The sequence below is a fragment of the Ambystoma mexicanum genome, chromosome 5p (assembly GCF_040938575.1).
Source record: "Ambystoma mexicanum isolate Mex_15411 chromosome 5p, UKY_AmexF1_1, whole genome shotgun sequence".
NCBI classification, from domain to species: domain Eukaryota; kingdom Metazoa; phylum Chordata; class Amphibia; order Caudata; family Ambystomatidae; genus Ambystoma; species Ambystoma mexicanum.
Genome location: NC_090930.1, coordinates 29,792,873 through 29,820,046, shown reverse-complemented (window position 1 = coordinate 29,820,046; position 27,174 = coordinate 29,792,873). Strand labels below are relative to the sequence as shown.

Here is a 27,174-nt window from a genome sequence, read left to right as displayed (position 1 = left end):
AGGGGTAAGGAGAGGTTGAGGGTGGAAAGGTCCAGCACAACTCTCGGGCCCACCTGGTTCTTCTTCTGAAAGGCGAAAATCCTGGAGTAAAGGTCCAAGCCTCACTGGGAGGCTGGGACTTCCTCCACTGCCTGGCTCTCTACGAGCGAGTGGATCTCCGCCAGAAGAGTTGCTGTCCCAACCTGAGGGAGGGGAGGGTAGGCTGGGATGGGTAGGCTGTACCCAATGATACTACAGAAAGGATCCAGGGGTCGGCGAAATTCTGGCAACAGAAATTTGCATGGAGAGCAAGCCTGCCCACCACTGGAGACACGTGGCCTCAAAGGGACGTGTCAGGCTGTCCTTCTCAAGTCTGTGGTGCTACAGATGGCACGGCCAGAGGTCTCCATATGGGCCATGGTAGATTCCATGAGGTCCTGCGCCACCAACTTGGCCTCAGTCAGCCCCACCTTAAAACGTGATTAGTTCTGCGTAAGGAGTTGCGGGAGGAAGTCCGCAATTTCCCACCATAACCTTTGGTTAGCGGCTGCCAGCATGGCATCTGCGTTGGCCTGACGAAGATGCAAGGACGCGTTGAAATAGAGTTTCTTTCCGTACGCCTCCAAGATCTTCTCCTCCTTGCCCAGCAGCGCTACAGAGGAGGCGGCTGAGGATGACTGAGGTTTGGAGTATAGTGATGCCGCAGCGATCACTGATGGGCCGAGAGCAAGAGTGTATCCCCTCCATCTGCCTGATCTTGACGTCCAGGCGTCGACTGACCGCCTGGACAGAGTTGGGCTTGAGCCAACCCTTCTTGGCCAGGGAGACTACTTCGGTTTGCAGATGAATCCCCGTTTTGGCAGAGGGGCATTGTGTGAGGACTTCAGCCAGAACCCCCTCTGCCGGCTGCTCAACATCGAGTTGGGGTAGGCCCAGGTACTCCGCCAACCCTGCATGACATTCGTGGAAGACCCTGGCTGATGGCGTGTCCGGATCCTCCTCCTCATCTGTATCCTGCGGTTCAGGAGGATCCTGCGGAGGTGGAGGAGTAGCCGGAGGCTGGGGTACAGGGACTGCAGCTGGAGGCTGAGGACGAGGACGAGGCTGGTACAGAACTGCCTGAGGAATCGGCTGGGTGGCAAGTGGCTGCGCCGGGAGCGCCGGCAGAGGCGCTTGTGGTGCCGCTAGCATTGTAGGGAGGACATCCCTGATGGCGTCCTGGACGATGACCCCCCCATCCGAGGTGACTTCACGAGCCCGAGGAACCTCTCGAAAAACCACTCTTCCATGGCCAGAGAGGTGGTAAGAGTACTGACTGGGTAGCCGGAGCTCCTGGAGCCGCTGCATACCCTGCCCATATGGACGCATTTGGAAGCTGCTCTGCGCATAAGGATAGACTGTAGGCCACGTACCTGGTGGAGGCCAGTCCCACCTTGACACTAGTTCTTAGCCGAACTCCTGGGATGGCGTCTGACTGTTGCACCTGTCTGGCATGGCGGCCATCTTGTCGAACTGCCTGCCACGTGCCTGCAACGTGTTGCTCAGCTCTTGTCCCAGCCTCCTCTAAGACTGTTGAGTGTGGATCACCAGGCCTTCCCTGCTCCTCGGGCCTAGGCCCAGTAGGTGCGACACCCTCACCCGGTGGTCGGTAGAGCTGCGTTTAGGCGCAGCCTCTGACATATTGCCGGTACTAGGGCATAGCCCCTCTGCCTTAATGCCAGTACAAGGGCGGAGCCCTTCGGATGATAATTCGGTAAAAGAACCTTTCCGGTCCCTCAACAATGCCACTGGGAGGATCCAATGTTCCCTTGCTGGTAGCTGCTGTAGCAGCCTCGGTGCATGTGCAGGAACAAGGACCTGAGCGGTCCCTAGCACGTGGAAGAGTACTTGGGAAGGCGTCTACTTTGCGGGGTGCGATGGAAAGTAGCAGGCTACCTTGGGCCTGGTTTGTTTCACGAACAAAGTTCTTGAGGTCCTCTGGAGGAGACTTCTGGAAGAGCTCCCTCCACCTGGCTAGTCTGTTCTTCAGCGATTTTTGATGACAGCGACCCACATGCTGTACAAGGTTGCCAACCGTGGTCTGGGCCAAGGCAACGTAGGTCGAGGAAGTGGGGGGTCTGAAGTTGGGAAGAGCCCGTTGCAGGATGGACACCTGCTGAACCCTGTGGAAGTTGACTTGCCCCAGGGAGGAGCATGGCGCTCGACGCCAGAGTACCTGAATGATAAAAAGACAAAAAAAAATACAAAAGTATTTGTGCATGGAATTACATGACCAAAGCCAAACCCAGAAGCGCTGGTGAATTCGGCCTGTTCTGGTCGCCGCGGAAAAGCGGACATAGGTTTGGCGCCGGAAGGCAGAGTCAGGGAAGCGCATGCTCCCTGGGTCGCACCCCCGTGCGCCTCTAAATTTAAAGGGGACGAAGGCTTTGTCTGGTGCAAAAGATTCCATCTCCCATCCCTTGAAAGGGACACCCATGCAGTATGGAGGAAAGGGGAAGGGACGTAAGAGTACAAGCCGATATCCTGGCGAAATACATTTTGCCTGTGCCAGCAGACTTGGCAAGGGTCAATCACCACTTGACTAATCTTCATACCAAGTCAATAACTACTTGTGACCTACCGTTCGGGCCATGGAGAAGTACAAATGGGTCTGGTATTAAGTTAAACCCGCATATGTTAAACCTCTGTCTATTGTTCTCTGGCATGGATTCACATGCTCATGAATATTCTCAGTCGTCTGGCCGGGAATCCTCAGTAAAAGAAAAAGCAGTTTCATTTTCACTTACAAACTGTCTTTCTCCTATAAACCAATCACTGAGCTCTGGGTCATACTGCCCCAGCCAATGACTGTCCTCTCCATAATCCCATCCTCTGGAAGCCATATTCAGATGTGGTAGCACGTAATGTAGCAGTCTGACCAAGGAGAGCCGCAGAGGGGCAGGGAGGGAGGTTTCGCAGGTGGACCCAATCTAGAGAACAATAGTTACAGGTAAGTAACTTGTTCCTTACTCCAGCATGGGGTCTGGTATGGATTCAAATGCTCATGAATAAAGACGACATCCCAGTACAACACTGCACAACCACGTGAGGTGGCAAGGCTCAACAGAAGCAAATACGCTTACCTGCGGAACAGGCTCACCTTCAAGCAAACATATTGAGTAGCACTGCTTGGCTGACCCAGGACTCCTCTTGTAATCCCGGTCGACACAGTATAATCGTGTGATGGTGTGCGTGGACCTCCACGTAGCAGCCCTGCAGTTTTCAAGCAGGGGTACACCATTCAGGAACGCCTTTGGCGCATCGATTGCTCTGGTGGAATGGGCTCAGATGGCTCAGCAGCGGTTGGTTTGCCAACCGGTGACAGTATGTGAGGCCGCCGGAGAGCCGCCTGAAGATGGAAGCCTTGGACAAGGCTTTCCCATGGTTCACAGGAGCAAAGTTCACGAATAGTTGAGATGTTTCCGGAAACACTTTGCATGTGAATTTAGAGCACAAGCCACATCAAGCAAGTGCAAAGTCCTTTCAGCTGGCGACAAAGGTTTTGGAAAAAGCACAGGCAACACCAAAAGATTGTTGAGGTGGAATTCCGACGGATCCTTTGTCATTAAGGAGGGGTGTGTCCGCAGCATCATCCTCGATTCGTGAAAAGTCAGATATAGCTGTTTGCAGGCAAGGGCCTGGATCTCACCTACCCTTCTGGCAAAGTTGATGGCCACGAGGAAGGCAGTTTTCTAAGATCGGAACTTGAGAGGGGCCTGGTGCATAAGCTCGAAGAGGGCCCCCCCTCATGCACCTCGTCAGCACCACGCTGACTTCCCAAGCTGGGGCAGGAGCTTTCACCAGCCGGAAAAATCGAAACAGAGCTTTGAGGAACTCCTTGACAAGACGGTGGGACCAACGAGATTGCCCTGGAGACCTGATGTAGCGGGAGATAGCCGCCAGATGCACCTTGATAGAGGTGTGTGCCAGCCCCGCCATGGCCAAAGACAACAAGTATGGAAGAATCTGCGGGGCCGTGACCCTCAGGGCTGATCTTGTGCACCTGGCACCACATATCGAGATGCTTCCACTTGTGCCCGTAGAACTGAAGATTCGAAGACACTCTGGCCCTGGCAAGGACCTACCTGCAGTCCGCTGGCAACTCATACCCTCGAAACTCTACGGCTGCAAGAGCAAAGCCCTCAGGTACAACGATCCTGGGTCGTAATCCAGGATTGCGCCTCCTTCATGGGTGAGCAGATCTGAGACCACTGGCAGCTTGACAGGAGGCGACGTTGACAGGCTAAGAAGGTCCTGTTACCAAATCTGTCTCGGCCATGCCAGGGCGACGAGGATCATCCGGCACTGGCACCATTTGAGTTGATTGAGGACTGTTAGGCAAGAAGTGATGTAATAACCCTGGGGGAGACGATGCAACCCTTGTCCTCTTGGTATTAGGTAACCCACCTATTGGTATAGGTCTGTACTACACAAGTTGGTAGTGTGACTGAGCAACCAGACATCTCAAGAGGAGTAAATGTGAGGTGTAGAGCTGTAGAATTTAAATCCCCCATACAAGTACCGAAATAAAACTTACACTCAAGGTTTTCTAGTAATATTTATTTAACGGTCTTTAAAAAGGGTAATGTTCAACAGTAAACACACACTTCAAAATAGTCTCAGCCCCAGAAAAATGGAGTCAGTGGGAAGTCTCAAAGAAAACCCTGTGCTACTGCAGTGAAGGTGCTGTGTAACACAAAAAGTGGGACTCATGGAGTGGTGTAGCTCCAGAGCCCAAGATCACACAAAAAGTAGAAATACACATAGAAAAACGCATGTAAGAGTGGGAAAAAGGCTCACACTCATACCAGGTGGAAAAAATAAACCCCAGAAAACCAGCAAAGCTGCTGAGGGACTCACTAGGTGAGGGAAATTAGCCATAAATGAGAATTGTCACTAACACTTACCTGTAACTGTTCTCCAGCATGGGTCTGGCATGGATTCACATGCTCATAAATATTCCCCGTCAGGCTGGGAATCCTCGGTAAAGAAAAAAAAAAATCAATCAGTTTCACTTCTGAACTGTCCTTCTAACAACCAATCACTGGTCTCTGTGCCATACTGCCCCCAGCCAATGACTGCCCTCTACCTAAGCCCCTCCTCTGGCAGCCATCTTCAGATTTGGTAGCACATAAAGTGGCAGTAGGACCAAGAGAAGAGCCGTAGAGGGGTAGGAGTGAGGGTTCGCATGTGAATCCATGTCAGAACCATGCTTGAGAACAACAGTTACAGGGATGTAACTTGTTCCTTCTCCGGCAGGGGGGTCTGGCACGGAGTCACATGCTCATGAATAAATACATAGCAGTGCACACATGCACAACCACGGGAGGTGGTAAGGATCAACATTAAGCATCTCTTACGTAGGGGTGTAACAGTATACCGTTCTAGATACCGTGAATAGCTTAAATGTAGTATAATAACCGTCACGTTGTTTATATCGCTATACCGTTTTAGGGCCTACAGCTATTAAGTGAGCTTTTCAATCTGATTTGGAAAGGCTGCAGTAAGCAAGTGCTGTGGGATGTGGCGTTTGACAGACAAGAATATAGGGAAAGTGAGGCCACATTAGTAAATGCAGCTTTGATGCTGTGACCGCTCTCTGATCAGTAGAGTCGGGTTAAATATGGAACAAGTTACTTACCTGTAACTGTTGTTCTCCAGCATGGGTCTGGCATGGATTCACATGCTCATGAATATTCCCCGTCGTCAGGCTGGGAATCCTCGGTAAAGAAAAAACCAGTATCAGTTTCATTTCTGATCCGTCTTTCGCAGTAATAACCAATCACTGATCTCTGCGTCATACTGACCACAGCCAATGACTGCCCTCTACCTAAACCCCGCCTCTGGCAGCCATCTTCAGATTTAGAAGCACGTGAAGTGGCAGTATGACCAAGTGAAGAGCCGCAGAGGGGTAGGCGGGAGGGTTCGCATGTGAATCCATGCCAGACCCATGCTGGAGAACAACAGTTACAGGTAAGTAACTTGTTCCTTCTCCAGCATGGGGTCTGGCATGGATTCACATGCTCATGAATAAAGAATACATAGCAGTACACACATGCACAACCACGGGAGGTGGCAAAGGCTCAACATTAAGCATCACATCAAACTTAACATTAAGCATCTTACCTCCTCACCAGGCTCACCTCAGGCGAACAGGTTGCGCAGCACTGCTTGGCCGACCCTGGACTCCTCCCTGGAATCCCGGTCGACGCAGTAGAATTTCGTGAAGGTGTGCGTCGACCTCCACGTAGCAGCCCTGCATATGTCCAGCAGGGGCACACCAGATAGGAACGCCGTGGTAGCTGCGATCGCTCTGGTGGAATGGGCTCTCGGACGGCCAGGCAGCGGTTGGTTTGCCAACCGGTGACAGTACATGATACAGCCGGAGAGCCATCTGGAAATGGAAGCCTTCGAGAGAGCCTTCCCCTGATTGACAGGTCCAAAGTTCACAAAGAGTTGTGACGTCTTCCGAAAACACTTCGTGCGGTCCACGTAGAACTTTAGCGCTCTAGCCACATCCAGCGAGTGCAAAGTCCTCTCAGCCGGCGACGAAGGCGACGGGAAGAACACAGGCAACACCAAGGGTTCGTTGAGATGGAAGTCCGACGGTACCTTGGGCATGAAGGAGGGGTGCGTCCTGAGCACTACCCTCGTTGCGTGAAAAGTCAAGTACGGGGCCTTGCAGGAAAGGGCCTGGATCTCTCCCACTCGTCGTGCGGAGGTGATGGCCACAAGAAACGCTGTTTTCCACGACAGAAATTTCAACGGAGCCGAGTGCAGAGGCTCGAACGGAGGTCCCATGAGCTTGGTCAGCACCACGTTGAGCTCCCACGCCGGGGCCGGAGCCTTCACCGGCAGGAACGATCTGAACAGTCCCTTCATGAACTCTTTCACCAGACGATGAGACCACAAGGACGTCCGCCCCGTGGTTCTGGTGTATCGGGAGATCGCAGCAAGATGAATCTTGATGGACGCGTGTGCCAGTTCAGCTTTGGCCAGCGTCAGCAGGTACGGCAGTACTTGGGGGGGCCGTAATCCGTAGAGGGTTAATCTTCTGTGCGTGGCACCAGACAGAGAACCTCTTCCATTTGTGTCCGTATCATTTAAGAGTCGAGGACGCCCTGGCCTTTGCAAGAACCTCTCTGCAGTCGGCCGGTATGTCGTATCCTCCAAACTCTAGCGCTGCAGGAGCCAGGCCTGCAAGTTCAGCGATTTCGGGTCGTGGTGGAGGATGGCGCCTCCTTCTCTGTTGAGTAGATCCGCGTCCACCGGCAGCTTGATTGGCGGGGACGCGGACAAGTCCAGAAGGTCCGGGAACCATATCTGCCTCGGCCACGCAGGCGCGACGAGGATCATCCTGCACCGTGACCTCTTGAGCTGGTTGACGAGCCGGATTAGCAGTGGCAAGGGAGGGAACGCGTAGAGGAACAGGCCCTCCCAGGGGAACGAGAAAGCATCTCCCATGCTCCTCCGGCACTTGGAGTTCGTCGCCGTCGCGAACAGGTCGATCTGGGGTGTGCCCCACCGTCGGAAGAGGCGATCCACTAGATCCTGCCGTAGCTCCCACTCGTGGCACGAGCGCAGCTCCCTGCTGAGTGAGTCGGCGATGGTGTTTTTTATCCCTGCTAGATGAAACGGCACCAGAAAAATCCTTTGGGCGATGGCCCAATGCCACAGGTCCTGCACCTCCTTGGACAGTGCTGAGGACCTGGTTCCACCCTGTTTCCTGATGTAAAACATGGTGGTGGTGTTGTCGGTGAAGATCCTCACCACCTTGCCCTTGAGGGACGGAAGGAAGGACCCGAGGGCCCAAAACACTGCACGGAGCTCCAGGACGTTGATCTGTAGGGATTTCTCCGTCGGGAGCCAAAGGCCTCTTGCGTGCAGATTTTCGGTGTGCGCTCCCCACCCTTCCAGGGAGGCATCCGTGGTCACTGTCTCCTGGTGGGCTGGGGTCTGGTAGTCCAAGCCCGCCGTCAGATGCGCGCGGGTGCCCCACCACCGGATCGCTCGTCGGAAACTCTCGTCGAGTGTGATCCTTTCCTCGAAGCTGCCCGTCGTTTGGATCCAACGCGCGTCCAGGAACTCCTGCAACGGGTGCATCCGGAGCCTGCACATGGGAATGAGGTAGATGCAGGAAGACATCATTCCGAGGAGGGACTTGATGGACCTCCCCTTGGCCGCGTCGGCCACCAACATCCGCTGCACCTTGCCCAGGATGGTCCTGGTCCTCTCCTCCGACGGGGAGGCCAGAAGAGACACTGTGTTGAGCCTCGCTCCCAGAAACAGAGCGTCTTGCGCGGGTACCAGGTGGGATTTGGCGTAGTTCACGGAGAATCCCAGGTCCGTGAGAAGTTGGACGGTCCTTGCCGTGTGAACCACGGCGAGCTCCCTCGTCTTGGCTCGGATGAGCCAGTCGTCCAGGTAGGGGTAGACGTGGACCCCCTCGCGGAGCAGCTGCGCCGCCACCGGTGCAAGGCACTTGGTGAATACCCTGGGTGCCGACCGTAGTCCGAAGGGGAGGGCTTTGAACTGGTAATGACGCCCTTGGACCACAAACCTGAGGAATTTTCGGTGCCCCTTTAGGATGGGGATATGGAAGTAGGCATCCTCCAAATCCAACGACGACAGGAAGTCTCCTTCCTCCAGCTGACCCAGGACGTGCTGGAGGGTGGCCATCCGGAACTTCTGCGCCTTGATGAACTTGTTCAGACGCCGCAGGTCCAGGATGGGGCGCCATCCCCCTGTCTTCTTCACGAGGAAGTATCTCGAGTAAACTCCGGAGCCCCGAAGCCTCTTTGGGACGAGTTCGATGGCGCCCTTCCTGAGCATCGCTTTTACCTCCAGGAGAAGTTGAGGGACGTGAAGTTCTTTCCTGGCCACGGGGGGGACGCGCGGGCACCTTCTCTGGAACTCGAGCGCGTGGCCCCTGGCCAAGGCGTCCAGCACCCAACGGTCGGTGGAGATGGACTCCCACACGCTGACGAAGCTCGCCAGCCGGCCTCCCACCGGGGTGCTTCGGTGGGGGCCCGACCCCACGGCCGGTTCAATCCTGCTTCGACGAGGCTTTGCCGCCTTGACCTCCTTGGCGACGACGGCGGGGTCCGCCAGACTTGCCTCGTCCTCTGTAGGCCTCCTGAGACGACGAGCGGGCCGCTTGACGGTAGGTGGAGAAACCGCCGCCGGAACCTTTGGAGGCGCCCTTGCCTCCGCTGCTCCGAAAGGGCGTCCGTCGTTGTTGCAGAACTCCCAGGGCCCGGGCCGTCTCAGTGTCCGCTTTAATGGCCTGAAGGGAATCGTCCACTGTTTTCCCAAACAGGTTGTTCCCATCGAAGGGCATGTCCAGGACTCTGGTCTGAACGTCTTGACGGAAGTCCGTAGCCTTGAGCCATCCACGCCGCCTAAGGCAAACGCTGTTGCCCAACTGGCGGAACCCAGTGTCGGCGATGTCCGTCGCAACGGTAATGGCGTGGTCCGAAGCCACCTCACCTTCCTGCAGGATCTCCAGGGCCTCTGTCCTCTTGTCGTCCGGCAGGAAGTCCAGCAGGGGAGCCAGTTTGTACCAGAGCTCCCTGTCGTAGCGGGCCACGATAGCCAAGGCGTTGGCCGCTTTAATCGTCGTTGCTGCCGACGAGATGACTCTGCGTCCCATAGCGTCCAATTTCTTTCCCTCACCGTCCGGTGGGGAAGTCGATGTGGAGGCCGCACCCCCCCCCGCTTTCTTCCTGGCCGCCGCGGAGACGACGGAGTCCGGGGTAGGCTGCGCCCGGAGGCACAGGGGGGCCGTGTCCGGGACCCGGTACTTCTTCTCGTACCGGTCTCTTCTAGCTGGCGTCGTGGAAGGGTTCTTGAGGAGGGTGAGGCCCTCATCCCAAATGTCGTCCAATAGAGGCACTGAGAGGACCGTCTTCCTCTTGGCCTCGCGCCGCTGATCAAGGAAACCTTCCTTCTTCTCCTCAGGGCAGAGTTGAAAAAGCTCGGATGCCCTGGTGATCATGGAGTGGAACGATCCAATCTCGTCGGGCGGAGAAGCCCTGGTGGGAGGCGACGAAGGTACATCCTCGTCGTATACCTCGTCGTCCGTACCCGTCGCTGCCGTGTCAGTCCCCGTATCATCCCCTCGGGTGGACGGGGAGGAGGGCTGGACGGGGCGCGACGGCTGAAAAGGAGGTGGTGGATGGATCCTTCTTTTCTTGGTAGGGGGAACACCAGAAGGTCCCGGTTCTGGATCCCCCGACGGGAGAGGTTCCTCCGTCGGTAACGGTAGCCTCGTCCTTATCTCGGAGCATAAGGACTGTATGGCCAACAAAATGGCCGCCGAGTTGTCTTGCGGCGCTGGCAGAGGGGAATCCGACGGGCGATCAGGGGCCCCGTCGGTACCCTCGACGATGTCGTCGTCACCTGCGTCGGGATCCATCCCGACGGGCCGGTCTTCTTCCACGCCGAGGCCATGGCTTAAGACCTCGACCAGTTCCTCCTCCGAGGTTGAAGCCGAATCTACGACGACGCCCTGCCCCCCCCTTTCTCTTCCCCTCGGGGGATTTCACGGGGGTCCTATCGATGGGCACAAAAGAGGACTCCCTCCGAGGTGGCAGGGAGACTCTGAGCCCCGAGGTCGCCACCAGTGGTGTAGCCTGCACAGGCTGAGCCAGGGCCGCCGCGACAGTTTCGATAGAGGGCTTGGCCGGATGGATTAAGGCCTTCACCACCTTAGGTGCGCTCACCGCCTTATCCTTGAGGGGGGACACCGCCTCTCTCCCCCTCCGCCTTCGAGCTCGACCGGGGCCTCTCCAGGAGCTTCGCCGGGTGCTTGGCCTTCCTCTTACCCGACCCAGAGCGTTGGCTCGTGGTTGATGGTGCCGGGGAGGGTGCGCCCTGCCTGGCGCCCGTAGAGCCCGACCGTTCGGCGCTCCCGGTGCCAGTGGACTCGCGGTGCTTGGCCTTATGTTGGACCCCCGTCGCCGGGGTGTCCTCAAAGGTCTTAGAAGACCGCTCGGTTTTCTTCTTCTCGCCGGACGGGCTCTTCCCTTCTAGCCAGTTGGCGAGACGTTGATGGCGGTCCTTCATGGTCCGCTCCGACATGTTGCCGCAAAACGCACAGTCTTTCTCCACGTGAGTCTTGTCCTCATGTAGGCAGTAGAGACAAAAGGAGTGTTCGTCCTCCTTGAAGACGTTCTGAAGCTGGCATCCAGGGAGACCCTGAACAGCTTTCCGGGCGTCGAGCTTCCCTTCTCCTGGGCCATGACTGGGCCTGAGAAACTTCTGGAGTCCTCCAAAAGCGTAGCTCGACGAATCTTCACCCTTGAGGGGCGCAGACGAATCCGACACGGGTCCCCGTTGATCGGATAGAGAGTCGGTGGAGCTTGAGGCTCTTTTGACCGAAAAAATGAAGTTTTTGAGAAAAAAAAACGTGAAAAAATAGCACTAACGCTCGAGAGCAATAGCACGAGGATCCCAACACATGAACGTGCGGTAAAAATCTGAAGATGGTTGCCAGAGGCGGGGTTTAGGTAGAGGGCAGTCATTGGCTGTGGTCAGTATGACGCAGAGATCAGTGATTGGTTATTACTGCGAAAGACAGATCAGAAACGAAACTGATACTGGTTTTTTTCTTTACCGAGGATTCCCAGCCTGACGGGGAATATTCATGAGCATGTGAATCCATGCCAGACCCCATGCTGGAGAACAGCCGATTTGTAGTTTTCCCACCAATTTGAAAGATGGAGAACTACACATCCCAGAATTCAAAGGGGGGAATGAACTGGATACCCTTCTGATGCATGTCCACAAAAAAACGTTAGCTCTGTAGACTGTATGAACACTGGGCCTATCAGTGCTTTGTGCTAGTATATAAACTGCCCCTCCACTGTCCTCATTGGCACTAGAGTTGTTGCTTCGCTTAATCCTTCACCTGCCTTCTGCATAGGTCACTGGACTCGAGCAGGCAGAACAGATTCTACATACAATTTGAAGTATCCAGAGTATTGGGGGTGAGATATTTCTCAGGTCTATCCTCAATTTGTGACACCACCCATGAAAGCATTCCTCCGTATCAACTCACATGACAAGGGTCTAATACACTCACACCTGGGGAAAATGGTAATGATGGGACCGTGGTGGTCTAGGCCATATTTGTGCCATTATGTATTTTAACTGTCATATTCAGGAAGTTTTTGTGCCACTATCTTTAAGAAGGTAAATGAACATGTATTGCAAGAAATAAGAAAGAAATCAACAGCGCCCACTGAATGCTGTCCTGTTAGGATTACATGGTCAGTGGTGACTCCAACATCAGACCGTCATAAAACACCAGGCAGATGGTAAACAAGCTATAGTGATTTGATTAATATGCAACCTTTCTGTGAGTGGGTTGGCTATGACATTTTGACAAAAGAAACACAATGACATTGTCTTTCAGACCTCACATGAGTGACTTTTCTCCGTTTAATGGGATAAAGTGTTATCAAAACAATCTTATGACTGATCGCAGCGAGGGGTCATGATGCCCATGCCATGTGGTTCCAAAATAATGCAGTTCGATGCCGATTTTCAAAGCAATGACCTGTAACTGAGCAGCAATCTCATCGCTCAAAATGTGCATTTTAACCCTTCCACTAGTCACTCATTTAAGGCGAACGAGCGAGCGCAATGAAAGACCAAATCTGCAGCCGCCTTAGATTCCTGAAGGATCAGCTAAAAGTGTGCAGAGACAAGTTTCAAAATGCTGAAAATGTATGATCTTTAAGAAAATATTTGTTAATAGTTAACTCCACCTGCTATATCGCGATAACCATGATATACCGTCATTTTGCAACAAGGTCATCATACCACCATAAAAGCAATACCGTGACACCCCTACTCTTACCTCCTCACCAGGCTCACCTTCAAGCGAACAGGTTGTGCAGCACTGCTTGGCCGACTCGGGACTCCTCCCTGGAATCCCGGTCGACGCAGTAGAATCTCGTGAAGGTGTGCGTCAACCTCCACGCAGCAGCGCTGCACATGTCCAGCAGGGGCACACCAGACATGAACGCCGTAGTTGCAGCGATCGCTCTGGTTGAATGGGCTCTCGGACGGCCAGGCAACAGTCGGTTTGCCAACCGGTGACACTGGGTGATGCCGCCGGAGAGCCACCTGGAAATGGAAGGCGTGGAGGGCCTTCCCTTGGTTCAAAGGGCCAAAGTTCACAAACAGCTGAGATGTCTTGCGAAAACTCTTTGTGCGATCCACATAGAACTTCAGGGCTCAAGCCACAACAGCAAGTGCAAAGACCTCTCAGCCGGCGACGAAGGCGATGGGAAGTGAACAGGTAACACCAAGGGCTCGTTGAGATGAAAGTCCGACAGAACCTTGGGCATGAAGGAGGGGTGCGTCTGCAGCACTACCCTTGTTTCGTGAAAAGTTAAGTACGGAGGTTCACAGGAGAGGGCCTGGATCTCTCCCACTCGTCGTGATGAGGTGATGGCCACAAGAAAATGTCTTTCACGACAGGAATTTGAGCGGCGCTGAATGCATAGGTTCGAACAGAGGACCCATGAGCCTAGTCAGCACCACATTGAGCTCCCATGCCAGGGCCAGAGCCTTCACTGGCGGGAACTAAGGTAAAAGTCCTTTTATGAATTCCTTGACCAGGCGGTGTGACCATAACAACCGACCCAGAGGTCTGGTGTCGTGGGAGATAGCCGCCAGATGAACCTTGATAGAAGCATGGGCCGACCCTGCCTTGGCCAGCGACAGTAAATAAGGCAGCACGAGCGGGGCTGTAATCCGTAGAGGGTCAAGTTTCTGTGCACGCCACCAGACGGCAAACCTCTTCCACTTATGTCCGTAGCATTTCAGTGTAGAGGAAGCCCTGGCCTTGGCAAGTACTTCCTTGCAGTCCGCAGGGGGATTGTATCCACCAAACATTAGAGCTGCAGGAGCCAGGCCTGCAAGTTCATCGACCCTGGGTCGTGGTGCAGAATCGCGCTTCCTTCCCTGGCGAGATCTGCGTCCACCGGAAGCTTGACTCGAGGGGACACGGACATGTCCAGAAGGTCCGGGTACCATACCCGCCTCGGCCATGCCGGTGCGACGAGGATCATGCAACGGGACCGTCCGAGTTAATTGAGGAGTCGCAAAAGCAAGGGCAAGGGCAACAGGGGAAATGCATAGAGGAACAGGCCGTCCCAGGGGACGGAGAATACATCCCTCATGCTCCCCGGCTGAGGAAACCTGCTGGCGAACCTCCGGCACTTGGCGTTTGTCGTCGCCGCAAATAAATCAATCTGGGGATTGCCCCATCGTCGGAACAGAAGGTCCGCCTGGTCCCACCCAAGCTCCCATTCGTGGCACAAGCGCAATTCCCTGCTTGGAGAGTGCCACGTTGTTCGCCACTCCTGCCAGATGAAATGGGACGAGGAACATCTCCTGTGCGACGGCCCATAGCCATAGGTCTTGCGCATCTGGAGAACGCAAGGGATCTGGTGCCCCCCTGCTTCCGGTGGAAAACATGCTGGTGGTGTCCGTAAAAATCCGCACCACCTTGCCCTTGAGGGACGGAAGGAAAAACTTGAGGGCCCAAAACACGGCCTGTAGCTCCAGAACCTTGATGTGCAACAACCTCTCCTCCGATAGCCACAGGCCTCCTGAGTGGAGACGACCGGTGTGTGCACCCTATCCCTCCAGGGATATGTGTGTTGTCACCGACTATGGTTAAGTGGGAGGGGAGCCTGGAAATCCACGCCCACCGACAGTTGCGCACAGACACCCTACCACCGAATCGCTTGACGGAAACTCTTGTTGAGAAGTAATCTTGTCCTCAAAGATTCCCGATACCTGGATCTAAAGGGTGTTGAGGAACTCCTGCAGTGGTCGCATCCGCAGCCTGCACAGGCACACGAGGTATATGCACAAAGACATCATGCCACAGAGGTACTTTATGGACCTCGCCCTTGCGATCTTCGGGGTCAACAGCCGTTTTACCTTGCCCAGGATAGCCGCTATTCTCTCCTCTGACGGGGACGCCAGGCACGACAGTGTTGAGCCGGGACCCCAGAAACAGCACATCCTACGATCGCACCAAGCAGAGCTTCGCAAAGTTTATCGAGAACCCCAGTTCCGTGAGTAGCCAGACGGTTCCCCGCTGTGTGCTCGACACTCGCTCGGATGAGGCTATCGTCCAGGTAGGGGTAGACGTGAATCCCCGGAGGGCGCAGCCTCACCACCACTTGCGACAGACACTTGGTGAAAACCCTTGGTGCCGACTTCAATCCGAATGGAAGGACCTTGAATTGGTAATGCTGCCTGTGGACCACTAAGCGCAGAAACTTGCGGTGCCCCTTATGGATGGGGAAATAGGCATCCTCCAGGACCAGCGACGATAGGAAGTCCCCTTCTTGCAGCTGTCCCAGCACGTGCTGAAGGGCGACCATGCGAAACTTCTAGGCCATGATTTACTTGTTGAGGCAGCAGAGGTCTAGTATGGGTCTCCAACAGCCAAGTCTTCTTTGTGATGAGGAAGTACCGGGAGCACACTCGAGCCCTGGAGCCTTTTTGGGATGAGATCTATCGCGCCCTTCTACAGCATGGCCTGTACCTCCAGAAGATGAGGGACGTGGTTTTCCTTCCTGGCCACCGGTGGAATGCGCAGGCACTTCTGTTGAAATTCCAGGGTGTGCCCGTGGGCCAAGGCGTCCAACAGTCAGATGGACTTCCACACGCTGATGTAATTCGCCAGCCGGCCTCTCACCGTGGTCCAGGCCCGACGTAGCAGCTGGTGCAATCCTGCTTCGCCGTGGGGCGCCACCTTGGGGACCTTGGCGACAACGGCTACGACCTCCAGACTTGCTGCGGCTGATGTAGGTTTCTCGATTCGAAGAACAGGACGGTTGATAGGATGCTGAGCCACCACCGAAACCTTTGGAGTACCCCTACTTTCATCTGGAGGTCCTAAAGGACAGCAGTAGCTGCTGGATCGTGCCCAACGCCTGGGCCGTCTCGGTATCCGCCTTGATGGCCTGAAGAGACTCGTCCACAGTTTTGCCGAATAAGTGGTCCCCGAAGGGCATGTACAACACCCTCAACTGTACATCCTGGTGGAAGCTAGTGGCCCTCAACCAGCCCCGATGAAGGCAAACGCCGTTGCCCATCTGACGGAATCCTGTGTCGGCAATGTCTGTGGCCACCGTGATGGCATGGTCCGATGCCACCTCGCCTTCTTGCAGGATCTCCAGCGCTTCCGCTCTCTTGTCGGGAAGGAAGTCCAGGAGGGGAGCGATCTTGAATCACAGCTCTGTCATAACGGGCCACAATGGCCAAAGCATTTGCCGTCTTGATCGTCGTCGCAGCAGACGAAATGACCCGTCGCCCCATGGTGAGGACGAACATCCAGATGACTTTCGCCGCTGCCGAGACCAGAGTCCGCAGACAGTTGGGAATCTGAGACACTTGGGTGCAGAGTCCGGCACTCTCCACTTCTTCCCCTATCAGTCCCTCTTCACCAGGGACGAGGACGGGTTCTTCAGAAGGGACAGCCCCTCGTTCCAAATGTCGTCCAAGAGAGGGATAGAAAGCACAGTCTTCCTCTTGGCCTCCCAGCGCTGGTACAGGAAGCCTTCCTTCCTTCTCCTCGGGGGCCAGTTGAAACATTTCCAAGGCCCTAGCGATCATGGCATGGAAAGATCCAATCTCGTCGGGCGGCGAGGCACTGGTGACAGAAGGTCCCCTCCGTCGTCCGTACCAATGCCAGTCGTCGCCATATCCGGTTCCATATCGTCCTATGAGGGGCTGTGGCGAAGATGGCAAGGAGGTGGAGGGTGGACTCCTTCTCTTGATAGGGGGTTCCCCCAATGGTCCAAGTGTTGTAGAGTCTCCCGCCAGAGAAATGGGCATCCTTGTCCAGATCTGAGCACAAGGTGTGCAGTGCCTGTAGAACGCACAGGTCTCCTCCACGTACGTTTGGTTGGAATGTAGGCAGTAAAGTCACAGAGTGTGAGAAAAGGTTCCGTAGTCCACATTCAGGGCAGATCCTGAACAGAGCGTTCTCTCCAGCAATGTCCAAGCAGGGTAGGCCTCAAAGAATCTTCTGGAATCCTCCAAGAAGGGAGATCGACAAAGAATCACCCTTGAGTGGTGTAGAAAGTTCCAGAAAACGAGTCCCTGTTAGTCGAATGATGGAGCTTGAGGCTCGATCGACCGGAAAAAATAAAAACTCTAAGAAAAAAAAAAAAATAGAAAAAAAGTTTAAAAAATAATCACCAAACGCAGTAAAGCTCGAGAGCTATATTACGAGGACTCCCAGAGATTGAACGTGTGGTAAAAATCTGAACATGGCTGCCAGAGATGGGGCTTGGGTGGAGGGCAGTCATTGGTTCTTAGGAGAAACAGTTCATAAATGAAACTGATTTTTTATTTACCGAGGCTTCCCAGCCTGACTACGTGGAATATTCATGAGCATGTGACCCCAATGCAGACCCCATGTTGGAGAATGGTAGGATCCTTTTTGCCGCAAACGAAGAGTAATTCTGACCGAGTAATATGTTGTGGAATCTAAATCAATGCTCATCAAGGTAATTTGGTATTTGATTAGAAGGCATAAACTGGAAGAGGATCCTGGCCTTAGACACAGGAGGCCCAGTTGAGATCATTCGATATGAGCTGGGACTTCATTCACAAATCATGGTGATGGTTAAATGGCAGGACCTGACTCTTAAGCAAGTGCCTGCTGGGTATTCTGATGCTGTTCTGTGAACTTTGGGTGGTCTTTTCGGTACTGATTCAGATCAGCTGGTTCATAAATAGAGGGAAGATTGTCATGGTTATGATGTTGGCAGGTATTTCAATAAACATTCTAATACTTAAACTGGATAGGGCAAAATCCAAACTATGGCAATATGACTGGATTCAGACTCTAAATGCAAGGCTTAGGATTCTTTTTAAAAACTTAGAATGGGAAAATAAGGGAATACTTTCTATAGGTATTTAATGAAATTTCACTGTATTAATTATCAAAATTGGTTCCTAAAACTTTGTTTTAAATTGTAATGCCTATAGGACAGTAACAGAAGAAAGTATGGGCAGAGATTTTTAGCTGTCGACAGACCACATGATTCTGGATGTCATCAGATTTTTACTTGAGATCGATATTCTAATGAAATAAGTTTCTTTTTAAGTATTTTAAAACATTCTCTCTACGGTCTAGCTTATGAAAATATAGATTATGAGGATATGATTTAAAAGTTTCAATTAATATATATATTTTATATATGAAATTTTTATTTATGTATTTTGTAAGTGGATTGAAAGGTTGTATATTACAGCAATAAACAAAAATGTTTAAAGTTGAATGAGCAGATTTTTATGCGAGACATGCACACAAATTGGACAGAGAAAAAAAACTCAACGAAGGATTTTTGGAAAGCGTACAGAGACAAATTAAATAATTAAGGCAGCACTTGGATAAAGGTGGTTTTGTTACCTGGAATTTAGTCCAGCAACTTGGACTACAGAACTGATAGACAACTCTGTCAGTCTTGTTGTAGTACACAGGCTCCGAGAGACTCCGTCTACAGAGACTGCATGGTCGGGCTGGACCTGAAAATAGAACAAAGAAATGGGGATGGACTAATGTAATCTGCTGTTATAGCAATCACACAGAATGGTAAACACAAGCAAAAAAAGAATCAAAGTGCATCCGACTGCAAACGTTGGGTCACCAAATGTGCACTCTGGCAGATTCATATTGCTGCCTTTTTACCTAGCTTTGCATTGTATAATGGCTACATAGGTTTTCCCCACACTCAGAACATTGCCCTAACAACTGGGCGAAAGTATTCCCAGCAAGTCCACCTGACCCACTTGGGGAGCGACTGTTAGGCAAGAATGTATTTAGTAACCCTGCACAAGACTACACAGCCCTCGTCCTCTTGGTATTAGGTAACCCACCTTTTGGCATAGGCCTTTACTACACAGGTTGGTATTGTGGACAAGTAGCCAGGCTTATCCCAAGAGGGGTCAATGTGAGCTGTAGGGGAATTACACAGAGGTTCACAGTGACAAGTATTCAAGCAAACACACAGTGTTTCCTGATAAAACAATTATGAATTTATTTACCAGTCAGTTAATATAAGCCTTTTTCAGAAGGGAGCAAGGTAAGACACCACACAAACATACTTCAAAATGATACTCAAGTTCAGAATCATTAAATACTCATTTGGGATATCATGCAGCAGAGACCTACACCCACAGATGACATCAATTGCTATGGGTGCTGTTGACATTAATGCATTACTGTTGGCATTCAGAATAAGTTAACAGCAAGTAAAAAGGGAAAGCTTATTAGAGCAAACAAGATGCCACAAATATTTCTTAAGAAGGCAAATACTTTCAGATCCCGCAATAATAGTCACTCAGTTAAAACAGGCCAAGCAAAACGTCAATAGGCAAGAGTCTATATGGGCTGAAGCACTTCTTTGAAGATAAGTAGAAAAGTCTTTGCACAATGTTTCAGAGGTCTTTGAAGAAAAAAGATGCATCAATGTAGGGCCACAAGCTGTTAGACCTGAGTAGTAGAATATGCAAGCAACTCTACAGCAAAAGGTAAGTTCTTAGACTTTGTAGAGTACCTTTAAAATGAAGAAAAGATACAACAGATTACTAATGTTCCTGTGCATCTCTGCAGATCTCACTGTTCCTGGGGCTCAGTCGTGGGGACAAGACGGAGGACTTCGGGGGACTCCTGCACTGGGACGGTCAAAACTTGCAACCGACAAACCACATTCAGTCTGTGTTCAGTGTTTCAGCTCCTCGCGTCTACCGCAAATAGCAACACTGCGGTTTCTGGCTGTCGAGATGGACACTCCTTGCTTCTGGGGTCCCGCACTCTGTTGAGTGGGCTGAGGCTCAGTCAGTCCTGCTTCCTGGGAGTCTGGAGGATCTTCCTGGAGCTCTTGGCAAACTTAAAAGCAACGCACACAAACTGATGTACCTCTCCTTGGCTCTACAGTTTCCAGCAGCAACTCTGGAAATTCAACCAGCTCCCAGAAGGATGTCCCGGTGGCTTAATTCGGAGTCGATTGGTCCCACCAACTCAAGGAGAGAAGTCATCCTTGCAGGGGCTTCTCTGTCGATTCGAACTTGGCATTTCAGCACTGCAGCAGGGCTTCACCGGGCAAACCAACGGTCCAGGAGTTGCAGCAGGCAACCTCTTCAAGTTCTTCTTCAGTTTCTTCGTCCAGTGGTCGACTGTTAGGGAGAATTCTCATGTATGGCTAATTTCCCTGACCTAGTGAGTCCCTCAGCAGCTTTGCTGCATTTCCGGGGTTTATTTGTCCCACCTGGTAAGAGTGAGCCTTTTTCCCACTCTTACATGCGTTTCCCATGTGTATTTGCTTGTGTGATCTTGGGCTCTGGAGCACACCACTCCATGAACCCCACTTTGTGTGTGTGATACACAGCACCTTCAGTGCAGTCACACAGGATGGTCTTTTAGAATTCCCACTGACTCCATTTTTCTGGGGCTGACTACTGTCCCCTAGAAACATGTAAAGTTGCCATTGACTTTATATAGTCACTTTAAAACTACAGACCCAGTACACCCCATCTTATATGGATTATTGGAAAGGGTTAATCCTACCACTTTGTGTCTGTGCCTCTGAGCTTTGTTTTGCTCTTAACATTTAGACTTGGCTGGTGGCAGTGGTATCTTCCCTTACTTTCTACCATGATTACACTATATAAACGTGGTACTGTTCCAGGCTATTGTGGTAGCCTCGAACATAAACCCGCTTGCCCAAATATTTTATTTCGGCTCCGGTCGGGTTTAGTCGCCATTTCTTTTTGTTAAAGTCCTTCTTGTGTTTTACTTTGCGCGGCAAACCAGGTTTGCCTTCTTTGTTCGCTGACCTTTGGCAGGCTTCTGTCCAGAAGCCCTCCTTTCGCGTCTAGGTGGGCTGAATGTGAGGGAGGGGTTTAGTCACCCCCCTGCACAAAAAACTTTGGTAAGACCTTCCTCGTTTAGATGGAAAGTGGAGGGCCCCTTAGGGAGGAACGACGGGTGAGTCCACAGGACCACCTTATCCCTGTGCAAAGTGGTATAGGGTTCTGAGGCCACCAAAGCCTGGATCTCATTGACCCTAAGAGCGGAGGTGAGGCCCACTAACACTGTCTAGCTCGAAGGGTTTGTGCGCCAAGGGGCCCAACACCTCATTGAGATCCCACACTGGGTGTGGCTTCTTGATGGGCGGGTAAAACCTGGACAGGCATGCCAAATGGTTGACTATCGGAAGGTGTGCCAAGAAGGAGAGCCCATCATCCAGCGTGCATGTAAAGTAGGGGGGCTTGGGGTCGATCTCCTTGAAGTCCGCCCAATGACAGAACCTAGTCCATTTACTCTTGTATTGGCTCCTGGTAACCTTGACCTGGCACCCCGAATGATCTCCAGGTTAGCCTGTGAGGCTCAGGTGCTTGAGGGTGACCTGCTCAGGAACCATGCAGAGAGGGCTAAGTTCTGTTTGGCAGGGTGGATGACCCTGCCCCCCTGCTGGGACAGGAGATGGGCTGGCTCCATCAGAAGGTGAATGGGTGGTCTTTCCGTGAGGCTGAGCAGTTCAGAGAACCACAGTCTCACAGGCCACCATGGAGCTATCAGAATCATGCTGAGGTGACGCGATTCCTTTATCTTGCTTATTACCCTGTGGACCTGGGTTGTGAGAGGAAAGGCATAGGCTGTCATGCCGTTCCACCATATCTAATGTGGCGCCCAGGGAGCTGGGGCCCTGGACCTGCCAGGATATGAACTGATGGTACTTCCTGTTCTCCCAGGAGGCAAACTGATCCACCTAAGAAAGCCCCCATCTGCTGAAGATCTTCAGTAGCACTTGATCGTTCAATTGTCATTCGTAACTATCCGCTCCCAGTCTGCTGAGCCTGTCCGCCTCCAAATTGGCCTCAACCGGGAGGTTGGTGCCGTGAGGTAGATGTTCTACAGGCCCCATTCCCACATGCTGACCGCTAGGCTGCACAGTGGAGGTAACCTGGTACCCTCCCCTGATTGTTGACATGATACATGTTGGTGGAGTTGTCGGTCTGGATAATAACGGTCTTACCCCAAATGAGCGGAAGTAAAGCTCTGAGCGCCAGCCAGATGGCCCTGAGTGCCAGCCAGTTATGGGACTCCTGCCGGGTCCAGACTCTGGATGGTGTGGCTTTCCAGAGTGGCTCTCTAGCCTTCCAGTGAGGAGTCCGTAGTGATGGTGACCTGCGGGGCGGCTGCTGGAAGGGCTTCCTCGTCTGCAGGTTGCATTCCCTGGACCACCATGTGAGGTGGGAGAGAAGAGGGTATGCTGGCCAGCTCCGCTTGGGAGCCCTTCTCATTCCATGAGGCTGCAAAGTGCAGCTGTAACAACCTCATCCTGAATCTCGTGTGTGGCACAGCCAGTAGAACTGCTGCCATGATAAATAAAGTGTTGGTGCCACCAGACCGAGGTCACTGCTCTGGTAAGGATGTGAGTAGTGGCTCTCTTGATGGCCGTAATCTTGTCCTCCGAGGGAAAGACCCTCTCGGAGATCATATCCCAGATGAGGTCCAGGAAGATGAGGCTCTGCGTGGTCTGCATCTGAAACTTGAGGTTGATAGTGACCCCCAGGTCGCGAAGTGTGTTCACAATTGCGGAGGAAGTGTGGATACCCACCTACAGGAATCTCGCACAGACGAGCCAGTCGTCCAGGTATGGGTAGACGTGGTGGCCCTGGGTCCCTTAGGAGGGCTGCCACTGCATTCATGAGTCTGGTAAGTACGCTGGGGCTCAGTTGAGGCCAAAGAGTAGCACCTTGTATTGGAAATGGCAGCCCATGATCCTGATGAGGCTGCCAAATCGGGACGTGTAGATAAGCGTCCTTCAGAATCAGGGAGCACATCCAGTCTCCATTGTCTAGTGTCTCCGCAATGAGTGCTGGCGTAACCATCTTGAATTTCTGAAGAGGGAGGGAGAGGTTGAGGGTGGAGAGGTCCAATACAATTCTCAGGCCAGTCTGGTTATTTCGTATGGCGAAAATCCTGGAATAGTAGCTCAATCCTCTGTGAGGCTGGGACTTCTTCCACTACCTGGCTCTCGACAAGCGACTAAATCCCTGCCAACAGATTTGCCGTCCCAATCTGTGGGAGGGCAGGAAGGAGGAGAGAGAGAGCGAGAGAGAAACCAGTAGGCGGTACCCAGAGGATACTACAGAGGATCCAGGGGTCAGAAACATTATGGCGCCAAAAGTTGCATGCGAAAGTCAAGCCTGCCCCCCACCCGAGATGTGGATGCGTCATGCTTTCATTCCTTCTGAGGTTGCTAAGGCAGAGGGGGGACTGGAAAAAGCCCCCGTCCCCCTCCTTTTGTTGTTTGTGCTGGTACTGACTCAGTGAGCGGTCAGTCTGCCTCGACCTCAGTTCCTAGAAGCCCAGGAACCCACCAAACCACTGCCCCCCCCATTGGTGCGTTGATGAGTCTGGGTGGACGCCTTGGGCGAGGCCTTCGTTAGGATAAAGACATTGCAAGCTTTTTTTTAAATCTAATTCTTCATCGGTGGTAGAGTTAAAGCGGTCAGTACCCTCGAACGGAAGGTCCAATATGCATTCCTGGACATCATGGTTACACTTAGAAGCCTGAAGCCAGGACGTCCATCTAAAGTCTGTGGCGATGCATATGGCCCAGCAAAAGATATTGATGCTGGACATGGTGGACTTCAGGATATCCTGCGCTGCCAGCTTGGTTTCTCCTAGACCCGCCTTGAAGCGTGCCTGGCTCTGCACTGGAGGTTCTGGATGGAAGCCTGCCATTTCCCACCAAAGTCTCTGGTTAGCGGCTGCCAGCATGGCATCCGCGTTGGATTGACGCAGGTGCAGCAAGGCGGAGTACAGCTTCTTCCCGTACGCCTCCACAATCTTCTCCTCCTTGTCTAGCAGCGCTGAGGACTGCAGCTTTGATTAGAGTGATGCTGCAGCGATCAGCAAAGAGTGCGGTTGAGGGTGCGCCAACAGCAAGAGTGGATCCCCCTCCATCTGTCTATACTTGGCATCGAGGCGTTGACAGATTGGGCAGAGTGTGGCTTGAGCCACCCCTTCTTGGCCAAGGCAACACCGTCGTTCTGCATCGGGATACCAGTATTGGTAGGGGGTTGTAGGGTGAGTACTTCTGCCAAGACCCCCCCTCAGGCGGCTTTTCCTCAGGTTAAGGGAGACCCAAATATTCGGCCAAACCTGCAAGCCGGTCGTGAAAGGCCTTTGCCGACGACAGCATGTCACGTCCTCCTCTTGGTCTTTGTCCACCAGATTATCTGGCTGGTCCGGAGCGGGTGGGGGAGTGCTGGGTGCGGTTGGCTGTGGTGTGGAGGCCGGAGGCCGATGCAGATGCTGGTGTTGAACGGTCTGTACTGTGGGAGGCAGGGGAACCAGAATCAAAGGAGTCCACGGGGGCTCCGTTGGGGCCTGTGACGCAGGAGGCATGGGAGGAATGACTATAGGCACCGGTGGAGTGACCGGAAGGAGCAACACCCCGACTGCATCCCCCGCAGGAAGGCCCCCATCTGGGGGGTTCGCATCAGGCCCAGGAACCTTTCAAAGAATCATTCTTCGGAGGCTGAAGAGGAGGCAGGTGATATTGACGGAGTGGCTGGGGGCTGCTGGGGCCAGAACGTACTTTGTCTGGCTAGAAGGGGGACCTTGCCCAGCGCTGCTGATGGATAAACTGAAGGCCACGTACCCGGTTGACACCAGTCCCACCTTGAAATTCGATCTCCAGCCTGCTCCGTTCCTAGAAGTGGCATCGGATGAGCGGCCATGTTGTCTGGCACAGCGGTCATTTTGTCGTGCCATGTGCCAACGTCATGGTGCTTGGCTCCCTGGGCCTGGCCTACTCCGAGACTCTTGGCGGTGGAGCATGAGACCTACCCTGCGTCTCAAGCCAGGGCCTGGAAGGCGTATGGCCCTCGACAGTGTCGCCGGTAGTGCTGTGTGGAGATGCCCCCCTCGGACATTAGGCCAGTAAGGAACAAGTTACTTACCTGTAACTGTTGTTCTCCAGCATGGGTCTGGCATGGATTCACATGCTCATGAATATTCCCCGTCGTCAGGCTGGGAATCCTCGGTAAAGAAAAAACCAGTATCAGTTTCGTTTCTGATCTGTCTTTCGCAGTAATAACCAATCACTGATCTCTGGGTCATACTGCCCCCAGCCAATGACTGCCCTCTCCCTAAGCCCCGCCCCTGGCAGCCATCCTCAGATGTGGTAGCACGTGAAGTGGCAGTATGACCAAGTGAAGAGCCGCAGAGGGGTAGGCGGGAGGGATCGCATGTGAATCCATGCCAGACCCATGCTGGAGAACAACAGTTACAGGTAAGTAACTTGTTCCTTCTCCAGCATGGGGTCTGGCATGGATTCACATGCTCATGAATATAAGCATACATAGCAGTATACACATGCACAACCACGGGAGGTGGCAAAAAGCTCAATATCAAGCAATACAACAACTCAACATTAAGCAACTCTTACCTCCTCACCAGGCTCACCTTACGCGAACAGGTTGCGCAGCACTGCCTGGCCGACTCTTCGAGAGAGCCTTCCATTGATTCACAGGTCCAAAGTTCACAAACAGCTGTGATGTCTTCCGAAAACTCTGTGTGGTCCACGTAGAACTTCAGCGCTCTAGCTACATCCAGCGAGTGCAAAGTCCTCTCAGTCGGCGACGGGAAGAAAACTGGCAACACCAAGGGCTCGTTGAGGTGGAAGTCCGACGACACCTTGGGCATGAAGGAGGGGTGCGTCCTGAGCACCACCCTCGTGTCGTGAAAAGTCAAGTATGGAGGCTTGCAAGACAGGGCCTGGATCTCTCCCACTCGTCGTGCGGAGGTGATGGCCACGAGGAATGCTGTTTTCCACGACAGAAACTTAAACGGCACTGAATGCATAGGCTCGAATGGGGCCCAACCCCATGAGCCTAGCTAGCACCACGTTGAGCTCCCACGCCGGGGCAGGGGCCTTCACCGGCGGGAATGATCGGAACAGTCCTTTCATAAATTCCTTGACCAGACAGACCACAAGGTCGCCCGTCCTGTAGTTCTGGTGTAACATGAGACGGCAGCCAGATGTACCTTGATGGAAGCGTGAGATAGGCCAGCCTAGGCCAAAGACGGTAGGTACGGCAATACTTGAGGGGCCGTAATCCGCAGTGGGTTAATCTTCTGTGCACGGCACCAGACAGAGAACCTCTTCCATTTATGTCCGTAGCACTTGAGAGTTGAGGATGCCCTGGCCTTTGCAAGAACCTCTCTGGAGGATAAGATATCCCGGCCGACTGCAAACTCGTGCTGCAGGAGCCAGGCCTGCAAGTTCAGCGACTCTGGTTCATGATGAAGAATGGCGCCTCCTTCCCTGGAGAGAAGATCCGCGTCCGTCGGTAGCTTGACTGGTGTGGACGCTGATAAGTCCAGAAGGTCCGGGAACTAGATCTGCCTCGGCCACGCCGGTGCGACGAGGATCATCCTGTACCGGGACCTCTTGAGCTGGTTGACGAGCCGGAGTAGCAACGGCAAGAATGCATAAAGGAACAGGCCGTCCCAGGGGACCGAGAAAGCATTGCCCATGCTCCTCGGTTGGGGAAACCTGCTGGCGAACCTCCGGCACCTGGAGTTCGCCACCGTCGCGAAGAGATCGATCTGGGGTTTGCCCCATCGTCAGAAGAGTCGGTCCACTTGATCCTGGCGCAGTTCCCACACGTGGCACGAGCGCAGCTCTCTGCTGAGCTAGTCGGCGATGGTGGTTTTTTATCCCTGCCAGATGAAAGGGTACCAGAAACATCCCTTGGGCGACGGCCCAATGCCACAGATCCTGGGTTTCCTTGCATAGGGCAGGGGAACTGGTTCCGCCCTGCTTCCGAATGTAAAACATTGTGGTGGTGGTGGTGGTGGTGGTGGTGGTGGTGGTGTCAGTGAAGATCCTCACCACCTTGCCCTTGAGGGACGGAAGGAAGGACCTGAGGGCCCAGAACACTGCGCGGAGCTCCAAGATGTTGATGTGGAGAGTCTTCTCCTCCGGGAGCCAAAGGCCTCTCGCGTGGACACCCCCAGTGTGTGCTCCCCAACCTTCCAGGGAGGCATCCGTCAACTGGTGGGCCGGGGCTAGAAAACCTGTTCCC

The 27,174-nt window shown here is 53.2% G+C and overlaps 1 protein-coding gene across 5 annotated transcripts in view; it reads right to left on the bottom strand.

Moving 5' to 3' along the window:
• Window positions 1-27,174, bottom strand: part of ZMYM3 (zinc finger MYM-type containing 3) — a 1,331,158-nt gene that overhangs the window by 767,524 nt on the left and 536,460 nt on the right. For all 5 annotated transcript variants that reach the window (XM_069612373.1, XM_069612372.1, XM_069612371.1 and 2 more), the window contains exon 9: window positions 18,476-18,591. In XM_069612373.1, coding sequence (XP_069468474.1) covers window positions 18,476-18,591 — 116 coding nt within the window. The remainder of the gene's footprint in view (window positions 1-18,475; window positions 18,592-27,174) is intronic.